The sequence below is a fragment of the Argentina silus genome, assembly GCF_951799395.1.
Source record: "Argentina silus genome assembly, chromosome: Y".
Taxonomy (NCBI): domain Eukaryota; kingdom Metazoa; phylum Chordata; class Actinopteri; order Argentiniformes; family Argentinidae; genus Argentina; species Argentina silus.
In genome coordinates, this window is record NC_139654.1 from 23,237,721 (window position 1) to 23,255,700 (window position 17,980).

At 44.4% G+C, this 17,980-nt stretch overlaps 1 protein-coding gene across 3 annotated transcripts in view; it reads right to left on the reverse strand.

The window, feature by feature from the left end:
- LOC310823790 (26S proteasome non-ATPase regulatory subunit 2-like) overlaps positions 1-17,980 on the reverse strand; it is a 34,133-nt gene that overhangs the window by 6,484 nt on the left and 9,669 nt on the right. For 2 of the 3 annotated variants that reach the window (XM_083696644.1, XM_083696642.1), the window contains exons 14-24: positions 17,747-17,848; positions 17,516-17,661; positions 17,239-17,322; positions 16,987-17,155; positions 16,617-16,711; positions 16,390-16,516; positions 13,779-13,897; positions 11,293-13,666; positions 4,339-4,399; positions 702-2,704; positions 2-172 (exon numbers count right to left, since the gene is read on the reverse strand). In XM_083696644.1, the coding sequence (XP_083552770.1) occupies positions 13,484-13,666; positions 13,779-13,897; positions 16,390-16,516; positions 16,617-16,711; positions 16,987-17,155; positions 17,239-17,322; positions 17,516-17,661; positions 17,747-17,848 (1,025 nt within the window). In that variant the 3' untranslated portion in view covers positions 2-172; positions 702-2,704; positions 4,339-4,399; positions 11,293-13,483. Of the gene's footprint in view, position 1; positions 173-701; positions 2,705-4,338; positions 4,400-11,216; positions 13,667-13,778; positions 13,898-16,389; positions 16,517-16,616; positions 16,712-16,986; positions 17,156-17,238; positions 17,323-17,515; positions 17,662-17,746; positions 17,849-17,980 lie in introns of those variants that run through there. The other variant, XM_083696643.1, reaches the window with a different exon arrangement.

Sequence of the window (17,980 nt, forward strand, 5' to 3'; positions counted from 1 at the left end):
CCACTAAATAATGTCCATCACCCACATGTTTGCATCAAGGACACTGGTGAAATCTTCTGCCAACTCGAGGTATGACACAGTTGTTTGGGACTTCTAACGCGCACCCGCATGTGTGGGACTGGGGGCTTCTTGTAAAGGTACTCTTTGGCTCAAAGAATCGGACGTGGATATCCTTGGCAACGAGGAGGTCGTTGAAGACAAGACAAAAATAGTACATTTAATAGTATGGCTGTAGTCAATTATTCCACTCATCAGTGGTTAGGGTCTTAGGTGACTAAGACTTTTTTAGGTGATTAATTATTTGGGGCGGCTAATGAATTATTCGTCATTCCTGAAAAATAATAAGCACATCTCTGGAATCACAATAAAACGTATTACCAATATGCTTTGGTCTTTACTGTCTGGCCACTATATTTAAGGAGGTCCCTCTGCATGATTCCATTCATTTGCAAAAGGACAATAATAGGGTAAAACAATTTTTGATTTGTTGATACACATAATAAATAAATGTTGATAATACACCATCAATTAGTCAACAAAATTCTATGACTATTGGTGAAATAAGAATTTCCTTAGTCGAGGACAGCCCTACAAAATAAATATTGTGAATCAAGTAAACCACAATAGATTCCTTTAAAGACAGAACATTACACAAAACACACTATCAAACTGTATGCAATTAAAATTCTTAAAATAATTACCAGTACAAAATCGGAGAAATTTCCTCAGCCGATCTTCACTACAGTTCCTGATGAACTTCTTGAGGAAATCAAGAATCTGATTTTCTCTCTTGTTGAGGATTTCATGTTGTAGCAGGGCTACAACCTTCCTGGGTGTAGGAGTGAGGCTGGCCATCACTTCATCCAATCCCCCTGGGGGCAGTTTCAGCCCTTTCAACATACTGCTCCAACACTCTGTTATATACAGTATGCTGGATCCTGCACTATTTCTTTATGTGCCTGTGGGGGGACATGCAGCGTTCGGCCTGTAGAGGGAGCTACAGGACCGTGGCCAGGGTTACGTCAGCGAGGCTCCGTTGCACACCTGTTGCGAATGAAGCCTCGTTGACTAAATGGTTTAAGATGTGTGTGCCTCTGCGTTCGAGAGAGAGAACGGCGACTGGAAAGTCGCCGAGTGTTTTGAAAGACTGGAAAGTAACTAACGAACTAACGAACTTTTATGAATAAACGGGACCATTCCCTCATCACACCACTGTGTCCGCCTCTGTGTACAACGGAACTTGCTACAGTGCCACTTCAAGTAAGGTTTTCCTGACATTCTGCTCGGTGATGAGAAGTTTAACGTCATGGGCCTCTAGGAAATCCAACCATTCCTCTCTTCCAGAGATAGATTTGAAGTCTTTCATTGCTTGTTCAGCAACTTCCTTTTCTTCAGTTTCTAAGAATGTCGAAAACAGGTCATCATCCATGATTTTAAGTCCAAGACAGTAGGAGAGGAAGGGCTTAGCCAAGACTTATGGGAAAGTACTTCACCATGTTGGAGCCTGAGACCATCACTTTAGCTACGTTTTCCCAATCGTCTTTCATGTCATGTCTTGTCATAGGTATTTTCAGTAGATTTCCAGCAGTGCATTTCAGAACAAAGGTCTCCCAGTACTCACTTAGCGCATCACGCTCTGTGGTACCATTGGGTAGGACCATCTCAATCTCTAAGAGAGAGCCATCTACAGATACGCGACCATCCTTAAAGGCAGCATTTAGTTCTTGGAAAACATTTCCCCTGCGAAGCCTTAGCCTGGTGATCTTTTGTGGTTGATGAAGTTCCTGGACTGTACATACACTTTCCACATGCACCAGGTCCATGTCCAGTGGAAGGGTATCATCGAGAACATCATTGTCATCTTCTAGAAAAGCATATCTAATCTGAATTTCCTCATCAATTGAAATTGATGCCTGTGTTCCATCCATCAAACCCTCCTCTTCAACCAGCACCACATCTTCAAGAAACAGAGTATTGGTATGGTATTGAACACATCCATATTGTTGTTCTCTGATGAGAGGTACGTTTCTGCATTCAAAGTTTCACTCGCCAAAGCCGTTGCACTGGGAGTTCCAGTTGTGGAAGCAGCTTCATGCGAGGAAGCAGCTGCACAGGGTGATTCACTTGTAAGGGCAGTTCCATTTTGTGATTGAGTGCTGCTGGCTCACCTGGTCAATGTTTCATGTGCATCAGTGTCAGTCCTTTTGCATTATAGATGCAGTCTCAATATTTCAAGTTTTTGCTTCTCAGTGTGGTCAATGGATCCAGCTCATCTTCAGTAGCATCACGCAGGGTGAATTCAAATTCATCAATGTTGCCAAGCTTACTTCTTCCATTTAGAAAAAAGAGTTCTTTACCAATCTCCAACAGCTGTGCCATTGTGGCAGCCTTCAAGTGTCTGGTCCCATCTCCTCTTTTCCCTTTCACTTGAATAAAAGAGCCCCCAATTTCTTCCATTTGATAAGTACGCTCCTTTTTTAAAGCATTTGAGTTCCCAGACAGTTTTTCTGAACGGTCATCCCCATGACTTCTCTTTGAGGCTCATCTTTGTTCTTTCTGTAGCTTTGGAGACAGTCATAGTGGTTCCTTCCAGCGCAGCCACTTCTTTTCTGCAGGACTGACGAAGAGCTATCCGGTCTCCAATTTTGGGGACATATGCAACTAGCTGGTCATCTATCATCCCATGGACCGCATAGCAGTCAATCTGAAAACAACGGAAATGGATAGTTAGGAATAAACCGGTCCCATTTTTTCATACCGATTCCTAAACTTTAAAAAAGGTCCACTTTAAAAAGGTAACATTTTCGATCATTTGAAATGAGGACCATGTAGTGTCAACCAAACGTAATGGTTGAGTCATCATGGTTGAGTCATCACTCTGTCAGGCCGGCAAGAGGTACTGTATAGGCTGCCCCCATTTAGTTGATTAGTCGATTAATCGGTTGGTCCTAGTCAACCAAGACTTTGTTAGTTGATTTTTATGCTTTTTTTCCATGCTGAATGATTATCATTTCCTTCAGTTATTTCCTGAACAATGATCAGCAATCTTTAGTAAGCACTACATTTAAAGAGGTCCTTCTGCATAATTGCATTTGGGAAACAAAGTCCTGACTAATAGTCGACTAAGAATTTCTTTAGTTGAGGACAGCCCAAATAGACTTAGACCATTAGTTTGGGGGTCACTGGACAAAAATGACTGAAATATAATAAAAATACATTTCCATACTTTCCCATACTTCTATGTACCAAAAATGCAGTGAATAAAAATGGGAGTGAACTGGCCTGATCTATAGTATATTGTGAAGCTCTGCCATATACACTCACCGGCCACTTTATTAGGTACACCTGTTCACCTGTATTGACCCCCCAAGTTACTACTAAGCCTGACAAGGTAACGCCCAAACAACGCCCTCAGTGAGCAATTTCTTTCCCCAAAAGGTGAGCCACACTTCGAAAAGAGACACAAGTGTAGTGTCTGTCATTGCATACTTAATTCGTAAAGAGACAAGGGCTTGTGAAGATAAGAGTGTGGTTGAAAACAAAGGCTTTTGAGCCTAATGTTAGATGTGTTAACCTGTGCCATCCACACAGCATTTCAGCAAAAAACGCATTCCAATTCTCGAAGTGAAAGCAGACTGCTTCAAGTTTTTCATTCAATTGTTAAGCAGAGCTTAAATAGAATTGCACTCTCGAGCTCAATTTGGTTGTATGCGTTTGTGATTATAGCTATTGACCCTTTTACAGTTTGTAAACAATGATGACTAACAGTATTTTGAGCTATGTGTACATTTTGGCATCAGACCGACAGTGGAGCGCAATGGAGCAAGGGCATTAAACACCAAATGTCAGGAATACAACCTAAATAAAGGACTTTAGGACTATTAGGTGGGCGTAACATAGCAAAATTTGTGATATTGTTGCCTTAAGAATCGCAATCCGAATCGTCAATGATGACCCCACCAGTGCCCCCCTCAAGTCACTCACACATGCACTGTCATCTTAACACATATGCACACACATAATCATCCATCTGCTATTTATATTGCTTACTTATAGGCTTACTGGTTATACTGTTCATATTGTTTATACTGTTTATACTGTCCATACTGTATATTTTTTAGTACTTCTATTTTTATTTTATTGTATTTTAAAACTATTGTATTGTTGCACTACTCTGTGGCACTGTCACTTTTGCATTTCACTGTATACTTGTATGCACGTGACAAATAAAGAATCTTGAATCTTGAATCTTGAATCGCATCAAATCGTGGTAAAGCCTAAGGTTTACACCCCTAATAGACAGTGCCTTGGTTACTTTGAGCACATAGTGTTACATACCTTCTCGTTGATAAAGGTGGAGACGGTGGCCTCATCGAACCGCAAGAAACTTTGATCCATTCTATCAAAGAATAATCACAATTTAGTGCCAGGCAAAATGAACAAATTATTTTGAACTAATCAATTTCAACTTCGGTACATATGTAGTCTACTGGTTAAAAATTAATCGAACCTCTCCCACTTATGACTTCCAATCATAAAGTTCAGTTAGTTTGAGTTCCATGAAACAAGTTATGCTGCCTATTCTCCTTCCTTATCCTTGTGCACTCACTCAGTCAAGTCATAAGCACTGGAATGGAGTGAAGCAGCGATGGCTGGCTGCTACGTCTAAAACTAAATTTTAGTAAAACTAAATTCAATTGGAACTTGTAATTGCTTCCTGAGTTAGAGCCGTTTCCTCCTGGCTGTCTTTTTAGGCATGATTCTGTGAGTTGCTAAATGTTTGCTCGTATGTTGTTTAAAACACTGTATTGCTGCTATCTTGGCCAGGACTCCCTCAAAAAAGAGATTTTGTAATCTCAATGGGACTCACCTGGTTAAATAAAGGTTTAATAAACAATAAAAAATAAAATAAAGCCATGGCTTCACTCAATTATCAAGTAGTAGTATTCCCATGTCAACCATATGGCGCAATGCCACATCTCATTGGGACTTATTTTCACGCCATTTTGTCTGGGGGTTGGTCCTAAAATTAACCTTTCTGGAGACCTCATGCCCCACCCTAACCTTGTTGAAAACAGGGAGTACCAAACGTTGCCACCGCCACGCGAAAGGGCGTGAATATTCTAGACTCTCCCACATCTCATTGGCCATGGCTGTCTTTTAACGTTAATGATAATCACCTGTTTTTTTTATTACATTCACCTGTTCATCAAATACTATGAATAGACTAAAGTTGCACATGAATAGGATTAAAAACCCATTCAAGAGCCACACATGAGCATCTAAATGAACCGAACCTTTCAGGTTTCGAGTTGTTTCAGACCTTTTTCACAGCAGACATTTTGATGCGTCATAGCAGATGGCTCCGTTCAATTTCAGGTGTGCCAGTGAGCCAGCACGCACAATAGTACCAGGGCCCTGGCACTCCTAAATGGAACGGAGCCATTATTCATTTAATAAATAACACCTGTGTTTACTCTGCTATGTATGACACGTCAAAAAGTCTGCTGTGGACAACATCCCCAGGGCTGCGTCCTTAGCCCCCTCCTCTACTCCCTGTACACCCACGACTGTGTGGCTAAGTCCAGCGACAACTCCATCATCAAGTTTGCGGACGACACAGTTGTCCTTTCTGGCTGATTTCTTGAAATATTGCTTCAATACATCCACATAATTTTCCTTCCTCATGATGTCATCTATTTTGTGAAGTGAACCAGTCCCTCCTACAGCAAAGCACCCCCACAACATGATGCTGCCACCCCTGTGCGGTTGGGATGGTGTTCTTCGGCTTGCAATCCTCCCCCTTTTTCCTCCAAACATAAAGATGGTCATTATGGCCAAACAGTTACATTTTTGTTTCATCTGACCAGAGGACATTTCTCCAAAAAGTAAGATCTTCGTCCCCATGTGCAGTAGCAAACCGTAGTCTGGCTTTTTCAATGGCGGTTTTTGGGCAGTGGCTTCTTCTTTGCTGAGTGGCCTTTCAGGTTATGTCGATATAGGACTCGTTTTACTGTGGATATAGATACTTTTGTACCTGTTTCCTCCAGCATTTTCACAAGGTCCTTTGTTGTTGTTCTGGGATTGATTTGCACTTTTTGCACCAAAGTACAGAACGCGTCTCCTTCCTGAGCGGTATGACGGCTGCGTGGTCCCATGGTGTTTATACTTGCGTACTATTGTTTGTACAGATGAACGTGGTACCTTCAGCCGTTTGGAAATTGCTCCCAAGGATGAACCAGACTTGTGGAGGTCCACAATTTTTTTTTCTGAGGTCTTGGCTGATTTCTTTTGATTTTCCCATGATGTCAAGCAAAGAGGCACTGAGTTTGAAGGTAGGCCTTAAAATACATCAACAGGTACACCTCCAATTGACTCAAATGATGTCAATTAGCCTGTCAGAAGCTTCTAAAGCCATGACATCATTTTCTGGAATTTTTCAAGCTGTTTAAAGGCACAGTCAACTTAGTGTATGTAAACTTCTGACCCACTGGAATTGTGATATAGTGAATTATAAGTGAAATAATCCGTCTGTAAACAATTTTTGGAAAAATGACTTGTGTCATGCACAAAGTAGATGTCCTAACCGACTTGCCAAAACTATAGTTTGTTAACATGAAATCTGTGGAGTGGTTAAAAAATGAGTTTTAATGACTTCAACCTAAGTGTATGTAAACTTCTGACCACAACTGTATGTATTCCAACACGCACCAGGGTGAGTTACAACAATGACAAGCCCTGGTTCACAGCAAGGCTCAAACAGCTTCGTTTGGAGAAGGAGAGGGCTTTCAGGAGTGGAGACAAGGAAAGGTTTAGACTGGCTAAGTACACGTTTGGCAAGGAGATTAAGGAGGCCAGACGACAGTACTCAAAGAAGCTAGAACAACAGTTTGCAGCCAACGACTCCTCATCAGTCTGGAAAGGCCTTCGAGTGATCACAGACTGCAAAACCAAATCCCCCCACTCTATGGATGACCTCAGACTTGCAAATGACCTGAATGACTTCTACTGTAGATTCGACAGACAATGGAGCAGCCCTGACTCTGACCCACAAAACCAACCCTCCCCCACAGCTATCACACCTCTCCTTCCCAGCCTGGACAGAGACACTAACCTCTACATCCCCCTCCCCCCGTCGCACCTCTCTCCATCCAGGAGAGAGACGTCAACAAACTGTTAAAGAAACAGAACCCCCGCAAGGCAGCTGGACCAGATGCTGTCTCCCCTTCCACACTGAAGCACCAGCTGTCTCCAGTGTTTACGGACATCTTTAACACTTCACTGGTTGAATGCATGGTACCTGCCTGCTTCAAAACATCCACCATCATCCCAGTTCCCAAAAAGCAGAGGATCACAGGCCTTAATGACTACAGACCAGTCGCCCTGACCTCTGTGGTAATGAAGACCTTTGAGCGCCTCATGCTCACCCACCTCAAGGCCATCACCAACCCCCTCCTTGACCCACTGACAAACTGTTACCTATAAAGCCAACAGGTCTGTAGACGACGCAGTCAACATGGGACTTCATCCTCCAGCACCTAGTCTCCCCCGGCACCTACGCCAGGATCCTGTTTGTGGACTTCAGCTCTGCATTTAACACTATCGCCCCAGCTCTCCTCCAGGACAAGCTATCCCAGCTGAGCGTGTCTGAGCCCACCTGCAGGTGGATCACTGACTTTCTGACAGACAGGAAGCAGCAGGTACGGCTGGGCAAGCTTGTCTCGGAGCCCCGGACCATCAGCACCAGAGCCCCACAAGGCTGTGTGCTCTCTCCTCTACTCTTCTCCCTCTACACCAACAGCTGCACCTCTTGCCACCCTTCTGTCAAACTCCTGAAGTTCGCGGATGACACAACCCTCATTGGATTAATCTCCAATGGTGATGAGGCCACCTACAGAGAAGAAGTTGACAGCCTGGCTTCCTGGTGCAGCCAGAACTACTTGGAGCTGAACGCCCTAAAAACTGTAGAGATGGTCGTAGACTTCAGGAGAAGCCCAGCCCCAACCGCCCCCCTCATCATGTGTGACTCCCCAGTTAACATTGTGGAGTCATTCAGATTTCTGGGGACAATAATGAGGACCTCAGGTGGGCAGAGAACATCACCTCCACCATCAAGAAGGCCCAGCAGAGGATGTTCTTCCTGCGGAAGCTGAAGAAATTCAACATGCCGCAGAAAGTGATGGTCGAGCTTCACAGCCTCTAGCCTCATTGCCATTTAGTCTCACACAGCCTGTATTGTTCTGCTGCTCTTTTTTGTAAATTTGTTATTGCTATTTTGTTAATACTTTGCTATTTTGTAAATTACTTTGCTATTTGTTTTTTATGTCCATGCACCAACCTCACCAAGTCAATTTCCTGTATGTGCAAATATACTTGGCGAATTCTGATTCACGGCCGTCTACATTCCACCACAGGCCAACACCGAGGCAGCACTATCGACCCTACATGATACGCTGTGCCGGCATCAGAGCAACCACCCTGAGGCGGCGATGATAGTAACAGGTGATTTCAATCGGGCTAACCTTAAAAAAGTTATGCCTAACTTCCGTCAACACATCAAGTGTGCCACCAGGGGAGATAGAACTTTGGACCATTGTTATACTCAGTTTAAGAATGGGTACAAAGCTGTTTCCCACCCTCCCTTTGGGAAATCAGATCACTGCGCCATTCTGTTGATGCCTGTTTACAAACAGAGGATCCAACAGGTAGCGGTCGTGAAAAGGGAGGGAAAGCGGTGGTCCGACCAATCAGAGGCCGCGCTACAAGACGCGCTGAGTGACGTCGACTGGGATATGTTTCAATCAAGTTCCAGCGATGTCAGCGAGTTTACAGAGACTGTCTTGGATTTTATCTCTACACTAGCCGATAACATCGTACCAACGACAACGGTAAAGATCTACCCCAACCAGAAACCCTGGGTCGACAGTTCCATCCGTGCCGCTCTGAGGGCTCGCACCGCCGCTTACAACTCCGGGCTGGCATCCGGCAGCATGGAGGAGTATAAAGCGGAGTCCTACAAACTGCGGAGGGCGGTGAAAGCCGCCAAGAGGAGATACGCAGACAGAATGCAGGCGCAGATGGAGAGCAACGACACCAGGGGACTATGGCGAGGACTACGATCTATTACGGATTACCGGCACACACCCTCCTCAACCGGAAGTGCAGATGCCTCCCTAGCTGAAGACCTGAACTCTTTTTATGCACGGTTTGAGGCTGGCAACACCACCGCTAGCGCGCCGGCTAACAACATCAACGTCAGAGTGCTGGCTAGCGCGGCTGATGGGAGTTCACACGCTGGGGCAGAGCAAGCACTCTCCGTGACGGAACACGACGTGAGGAGGGCTCTGCTGAAGGTGAATACAAGGAAAGCTGCTGGCCCAGATGGCATACCTGGGAGAGTACTCAAGACCTGTGCTAACCAGCTAGCTCCTGTGTTCACCACTATATTCAACCTCTCACTGGCTAATTCAGTAGTTCCCACCTGTTTTAAAAGATCGTCTATCGTCCCTGTGCCCAAGATCACCTCCCCAGCCTGCTTGAATGACTACAGACCCGTGGCTCTAACCTCAGTGGTCATGAAGTGCTTCGAGAGGCTGATTAAGGATTACATCTGCTCCTCCCTCCCTCCGACCCTGGACCCACTGCAGTTCGCATATAGACCAAACAGATCTACAGACGATGCAGTTTCCCAGGTCCTCCACACCACTCTCTCTCACCTTGACAGGCAGAAGGGGGGCTATGTGAGAATGCTGTTTATAGACTACAGCTCAGCATTCAATACCATAGTCCCCACCAGACTGGCTGATAAGATGATTGGTCTAGGACTGAACATTCCCCTGTGTGCCTGGATCCTGGACTTTCTGACGGCCAGGCCACAGGTGGTCAGGGTGGGTAGACACACCTCCAGCTCACTCACACTGAGCACAGGGTCCCCCCAGGGCTGTGTCCTTAGTCCCCTCCTCTACTCCCTGTACACCCACGACTGTGTGACTAAGTCCAGCGAAAACTACATCATCAAGTTTGCGGACGACACGGTCGTGGTGGGGCTGATCTCAGATAACAATGAGAAAGGCTACCTGGACGAGGTGGCGGACCTGTCACTCTGGTGTCAGGAGAACAGTCTCATCCTGAATGTCTCCAAGACAAAAGAGCTGATTGTGGACTTCGGGAGAGCACAAAAACTAAGGGCCTACACACCGCTGGACATCGGAGGAACTGCTGTGGACAGGGTGAGCAGTTTTAAATACCTGGGAGTCCACATCTCAGAAGACCTGACCTGGACTACCCACATCAGTTCTCTGGTGGGAAAGGCAAGGCAGCGCCTGTTCCATCTCAGGCAGCTGAGGAAATTCAGAGTCTCCCGGAGGATCCTTCAGTCCTTCTACTCTGGAGCTGTGGAGAGCATCCTGGCTGGCAACATCACCGTCTGGTACGGTAATAGCACGGCCCAGGACAGGCGAGCTCTGCAAAGGGTGGTACGCCTGGCAGAAAAAACCATGGGAGCTCCAACCCCCCCTCTCCATGTCCTGTACACCAGGAGGTGTAGGACCAGAGCCTACAGGATTATGAAGGACCCTCACCACCCGAAACATGGACTGTTCCAGCCGCTGCGGTCAGGAAAACGCCTCCGCTGTCATGCAGCAAGAACAGAGAGGCTAAGGCTGAGTTCCTTCCCCCACGCCATCAGAATCGTCAATGACCCCACCAGTGCCCCCCTCAAGTCACTCACACATGCACTGTCATCTTAACACATATGCACAAACATAATCATCCATCTGCTATTTATATTGCTTACTTATATGCTTACTGGTTATACTGTTCATATTGTTTATACTGTCCATACTGTATATTTTTTTGTACTTCTATTTTTATTTTATTGTATTTTAAAACTATTGTATTGTTGCACTACTCTGTGGCACTGTCACTTTTGCATTTCACTGTATACTTGTATGCACGTGACAAATAAAGAATCTTGAATCTGATTCTGAAGTGAAGCAAGAGAAGTGTCTGCACTGGACTTTAAAAACACCATTCTTGTTGTACTGAAGGACCCCCTGAAGATAGTTGTTAGGTCGCATGTTGGGGCAACATACACAGAAAACACGTCCAACAAGATGTTTGTCATTGTGACCACACATGAAGATGCACGTTCACTTTTTGACTGCCGTTCACGAAACAAAGCTCAAAATGTTTTCATATGTGTTGTGTGAATGGAGTCCATGTACATATATTTTTTATTCTTATTTTTCCAAAATATGAAACATACAATTGACACCAGTGAATAACCCTCACCGCCTGTTTAAGAGTGTGTTGCCTCCGACAGTGGAGGGTCTGAGTCGCTGGGTAGTTCAGCTCCCACAACCAGACCTAGCACCAGTGGATGAGATGATCTCTGGTGTAACAAGGCCCTGGAAGAGCAAGAACGGTCATGATTGACAGCAGAGGAGGAGGAGATAAAAAATTATTAAGAGGTTAATCAGGATGGGTTATACTGAGTGAAGCCGTAGTGACTGGTGAAAGGATGATGGCTAGGTGGTTGAAAGGTTAGGACAGATATAAGGTTGGAAAGATAGAACATTAGATAGATAGTATGTTAGGTCATAAATGGAATGTTAGACAGACAGATACACTCACCGAACACTTCATTAGGAACACTAATACTGGATAGGGCCTCCCTTTGCTCAAAACATTCTCAATTCTTCGTGGCATTGATTCCACAAGATGTTGGAAACATTCCTTTGAGATTCTGATCCATGATGACATGATTGCATCACGCTATTCGTGCAGATTTTTCAGGTGCACTTTCAAGCTGTGAATCTCCCGCTCTACCACATCCCAAAGGTGTTCGATTGGATTCAGATCCGGTGACTGGGAAGGCCACTGAAGAACACTGAACTCATTGTCATGTTCATGAAACCAGTTTGACACGACTTTTGCTTTGTGACATGGTGCATTATCATGCTGGAAGTAGCCATTAGAAGATGGGTAAATTGTGGCCATGAAGGGATGCACATGGTCAGCAACAATACTCAAATAGGCTGTGGCATTCAAGCGATGATTGATTGGTATTAACAGGCCCAAAGTGTGCCATGAAAACATTCCCCACACCATGACACAACCTCCACCATGAGATGGTGTACAGGTGTTCCTAAGAAAGTGCTTGGTGAGTGTCAATCGATAGGATGAGGCAGGGGTAGTTCAGTGGAGTGGTTGAGTTTGTTGGTTAACCAGATGAGTTTTTGGAGTTACAAAAAGCTTAATAGTTTAAAATGCTTAATCAGTATCAGGAAGCTTTAAATCAGGGTTGAAGAAGATTTTGGGGTAGTTCAAAGAAAGTGAGATTGGTTGATTGGATGGATGAATGGACAGATGAAAGAGAGGATGGATAGATGAGAGAGGGGAGGTATAGAAAGATTAAAACAATTAATCAGTATGGGTTATACTGAGTGAAGCAGTTGTGACTGGTGAAAGGAACAGCTAGGTAGTTGAAAGGTTAGATTGATATAAGGTTGGAAAGATAAAAGATTAGACAGATAGTACGTTAAGTCATAGATATATAGACAGAGATAGGATAAGCCTGGGGTAGTCAGCGGAGTGGGTAGAGGGTTGGTTGTTTAAGTGGTTGAGAGTGGTTTTAGTGGGGTAGAACTGGTAGGCAAGAGAGTGCATTGTTGTGTTATCATTCTAAGAATGGGTTTGGCATGTCTCCTCTTGTTTTTATTCAAGAGCCGTGAACATTCCATAGCAGTTGCAGTAACAATTGGGCTTTCAGAATGCTGGCCTAAATCAACATTCCACCATGTTAAAAGATAGGAGTTTTTGAGTTACAAAAAGCATTATGAGTTTGAAAAATATAAATGTAAGCAACTCAAGTTTGACCTCTAGAACGACCTCTGCACGTTCTAAAGTTTGATTGCTGTGAAAAGCTTAAAAGCTGTAGGAGGAGTAGCATACAGAAAAATCTGAATAACTTGAAGAATAACAATAAAAGGTATGAGCAATAACAATAGTTGGACTTGCTGGTGCAAGCACACTACTGATAGTTTTACTGTGTGTACTGTAGGTGAAGAAATGTTTTGATCTATAGACTGCAGTTCACGTGAACTGAATGCTGACAAGACAAAAGGTGGTGATACCATGTGGACCTTACACTTATTATTTTAACCTTTTACAGTACTGTAACGAAACAAAACTGGATGAAGACGAATTTTTTTTTCAATTATCTAATTACAAAACTAAGAGACGTTGGGAATAACAGTTGAAGTATCAATGAGGACTGTGCTTCTGCTCTTCGTCCCCAGGAGGATGAAACACAGTGGTGGTAGACAAACATTTCCCTCGTGAATGCTGACCCTAGATCAGTTGTAGATTGGTGGAGCATAAAACAGCTGGTTTAGTACATACAGGATAAACAGATCCCAAATTAGAACAAGGAGGACACCAAACAGAGTGTGTGTGTGTGTGTGTGTGGGGGGGGGGGTCTCTAGGCATCGTAGTTGGGGTTCTTGCGCAGGATGACGAAGCCCTCCAGGATAGGGGTGACTGGGAGGTATTCCTCCGTGGCAAGCTCTGCTCTCTCACCATGCGCCAGGAGCACTGGCGTGGTGTGGGTCTGGAAGCCTGTGATGGATTTGGGCTTACCTGCCTGGCCCACCACATCAACCGCCTGTGGACACAAACATACACAATCAACTACCGGCATTGCTCCCAGAATTAGCATTGTCCTTTAAATGTGCGAATCGATCAGCCTCTTGTTAAACCCCATAAATGGAGCTTACCTGTCCTACCCTGACAGACACAGGCAGCGGCCTCAGCTCCTCGTCGAAGGTGACCAGCATACGCGGCTGCATGGCTGCCACCAGCCCGTAGAGAACGTAGTGGGACTTCCCCAGAATTACTGCAGGACAGAGAGGAAACAGCAGTGGGTGCCATCAACAACAGGCAAACACACACTCAATGGCAGACATGCACAAATATGTGCCTAGTTTGACCAGTGGAGGCTGGTCCATTGAGGAAGAGGATGGGTCTCCCTTGAATTTTCATTAATAATAAAAAAAAATATACAACTAAAAACTTGATACAAAAACTATACATCTGCTGCACAAAATGCACTCAAACACAAAAAGTTTTTAAATGGTCTCAGCAGTGGTTCCAAATGGTTGAAAATGGTACTGCAAGTTGAATGGGAATAGAGGAAACTCCGTAAACTCCATTTATGTTTTTTATTTTTTCAATTAGTTTCAGTGTAAAATGAAGGGCTTCCGACAACGACAATGTCCTGACCATCCAATCAAATCATAGGCGTGCTAGTTTTTGTTGTTTGTGTGTGGCTAGCTCGTTCACAGTGTAGGTGCAGTTCTTTCTGGCATCTGTCTGTCAACTTTTTACATGTATTTAGTAATAGGCGACAGAAGGATACACTTTTAGTTTTCTTTTCTTTAAATTCAAGTTTTTTAGTTTGATTTACAAATGATTATAATAACCAGTCAGCTAAGCAGGCAGATAACTACAGTGCCCTCCATAAGTATTGAAAAGAGGAAGCATTTTGTCTTCTTTTAGCTCTATACTCCAACAGTTGAAATCAAACAATTACTGAGGTTAAAGTACAGATTCTCAGCTTGAATTCAAGCTTTTTTTTACTCCCCCTATTTCAGTGCTCCAAAAGTATTGGGAAGCAATCATAATGTCCAAATAAAGCACTCATGTTTCGTATTTGATCAACAGTAATTTACATGCAATAACTGCCTGAATTCTGCGACCCATTGACCCTACCTGCGCTGGGTATATTTTCTCTGGTGATGCTCTGCCAGGGCTGTACTGCAGCCAACTTCAGTTGTTTGTTTCGAGGTATTTTTGCCCCAAGTTGCCTCTTCAGCAAATGAAATGCATGTTCAATTGGATATGGCCAATGACTTGGCCACTCTCGAACTTTCCACTTTTTGGCCTAAAAACTCCCTAGTTGCTACGGCAATATGTTTGGATCATTTGTCTTGCTGTACGATGAAGCAGCGTCCAATGAGATTGGAAGCATTTGCTCGTACTTCAGAAGACAAGATGTTTCTGTACACTTCAGGATTCATGCTGCCGTCAGCAGTTATATCATCAACGAAGACAAGTGAGCCAGTTCCAGTGGCAGCCATACACGCCCAAGCCATAACACCCCCACCACCATATTTCACAGATGAGGTGGTATGCCAGGGATTTTGGGCAGTTCCTTTTTTTTCCTCCACACTTCACACTTGCCATCACTCTGTTAATCTTTGTCTCATCTGTCCACAAGACCATTTTCCAGAACTCTGCAGGCTCTTTTAGGTACTTTTTAGCTAACTGTAATCTGGCCATCCGGTTTCTATTGCTAACTAGTGGTTTACACCTTGCAGTGTAGCCTCTGTAGTTCTGCTGGTGAAATCTTCTGCAGACGGTGGTCTCTGACACATTCACGCCTACCTCCTGGAGAGTGTTCCTGATCTGTGGGACAGTCGTTTTGGGGGTTTTCTTAATTATTATTGGGTCATCCACTGTAGTAGTTCAGCTGACCAGTGTTTTTTTCGTCTTTTGGATGATGTTCCCAAACTGTTATTGTTGGCAAGCCTAAGGCTTTGGATATGTTTATGATAGTTTCTTTCTAATTTCTCAGCCCAATAATGGCTTCCTTGACTTGCAATTACAACTCTTTGGTCTTCATGTTGACAGAAGCCAATAGCAGACTCCAAAGGAAAACGTAAAGGCTAGAATCAATACTTGACATTGACAGCTCTCTTACGCCTGCACAAATTATGTGACAAAACGCACCTGACTAACCAGAAACACCCGTCAAGCCAATTTTCCAATAGTCCTGGTTCCTTGAAATTGGGGGACTATGTATAAAAAGGTAATTTGTAATTTCTAAATGGTGAAAACAATCTGAAAAAAGAAAACATGGAATTAAAGATGAGAATCTCTGCTCACAGTTTGATTTCAAATCCAAACTGTTGGAGAATAGAGCTCGCTTCGTCAAATATCCTGAGGTGACAACTACTCCACTCTCTCCTGACAAAGTGAAGCCATGTCCCATGTGCCCTCTCATCCCCTGGGGCATTAATGTTTCCTCTCCAAGCCCAGCCAAATTCTCTCATTACTGTATGTAGAGTCAAATCACACACACATCACATTTGTGTTTTTTGTCTTCACAGTAAAATCCTGTCCTGCCCTGAGTGGAAGAGAGCTTTTCACCATCGATCCATGATGAGCTGCCCACTGCTCATTTGTCTGATGACTTTCAATTAGACTGAAAACTTGAAATGGACTGAATTGAAATGACCTCAACACTGACCAGAAAGAAGAGGAAAAACTAAGGGGTAGATGCAAACAAAGGCAGAGGGTGGGATGAAGGAAGGAGAGGGGACTCACTGTTCTTGACGTCAAGGAAGGAAACAAGGACAGTGAGTAGTCCGGCCACAGCCACCTGACTCATGAGCTGCCTGTCACTGTGGTAGGGACACAGCGTTAGTGTCCCTTTACCCAGGTGAGTCAGACCCTGGAGAGGAGGCACAGAGCTGGGGTTAGGACCGAACACAAGACAAACACATTACTGTTAGCGAGCCAAAAGCCAACAGTCCGTCTGTCTTGGTACCCACCTGTGCCAGTCTGACCATGAAGAGGTTGTTGGGGTCTTTGGCATGGTACTGTGCAAGCTGCCGCAGCATGGCAGCCAGACGGGCATTGTTTGTGCCTGTGAGGAGATGTTATGTCAGTTGTTATGGCAACCAACCTGAGCTTGAGACACTCAGAAGTGGCCTAATGCTTTAAGATCAACAATGAGTGTTGTTCTTTCTGGCCACATATTATGGGATATCACAAATTATTGTCTGGGTGACGCCAATAGCCTTATTGAAAACTGTGCTAGTAAAAATCTGATAGTTATTGACCAGGTAATATATGAGTAATTCCAGTAAGCACTCAAGTCACTACACTCGGAGCCCCTTTGCAGTTCAAAGGCCCACTCACCACTGCCCACCATGCCCATGGCAAAGATGGAGTTGTGGGAGACCTCAGGGTCAGCATCATGGGAAAACTTGCTGAGTGTGTCCAATATGTTGAGGCGAGGATTAGACACTGAGATCAGAGCCAAGGCCAGGGGTACAGCACGCCTCAGAGTGGGCTCACCATACCGCAACTGATATATGAGAGAGAGAGAGAGAGCACATTCTGAAAAACAGAGTGTTTAAATGGATATAACAGGTTAGAGTTCATACTGACCAGGTGTCCAAACGTCCGTAGTGCCATCTCTGAGCCAATCTCTTCTCCCATAGCAATGAGTGCAATACCAAGGACAGCCACACCCTAGAAGGCAGCAGAGAACAGAAATTAGTCCATTATCAGGTCAATGCATATGCAATGCATACCTTTTCATTCTGCCCAATACAACAGATAATTGAAAATCAAAGTAAAATCTGTATTTCATGATCTGAGTCTAACAGAAGAACAATACAAATATATGAGCCTATTAGGTATCTAAGGGTAGAATAGGGCACACCTGGTGGGAGCCCATGTCAGCTGCACTCTCCTTCTTTTCCTTGTCTTTCTTATCCTTCTTGTCTTTGTCCTCCTCTTTCTCCTTGGCTTCATAGTGTTCACTACAGATGTGGAGCAGCTGCTGCACCTTCAGTACATTCCCAGAACCTTGGAGGGAGGGAGGGGAGAGGAGAGGGGGATGAATAGATGGACAAAAACAAATCTGACAGGCACTGATAGTCGGCTGACTGACCTGCATAGGCACAGATGTCTACGAGTGTGTTAGCAAAGCTGCGGAAAGGCTCGGGCACCACCTGCAGGGCTGCCAGGGTTGTCTCGATGGCCTCCCCTTTACCTGTGGACAGACAGGGGAACACAGGAGAGAACCAGGTCAGGAGGTAGGATGGAAAATTATTTGCAATAACAAGGTTCGGCTTAACCACAAAACTACTACAATAGTTTCCTTTCACTCATAAAAGAAGTAGAT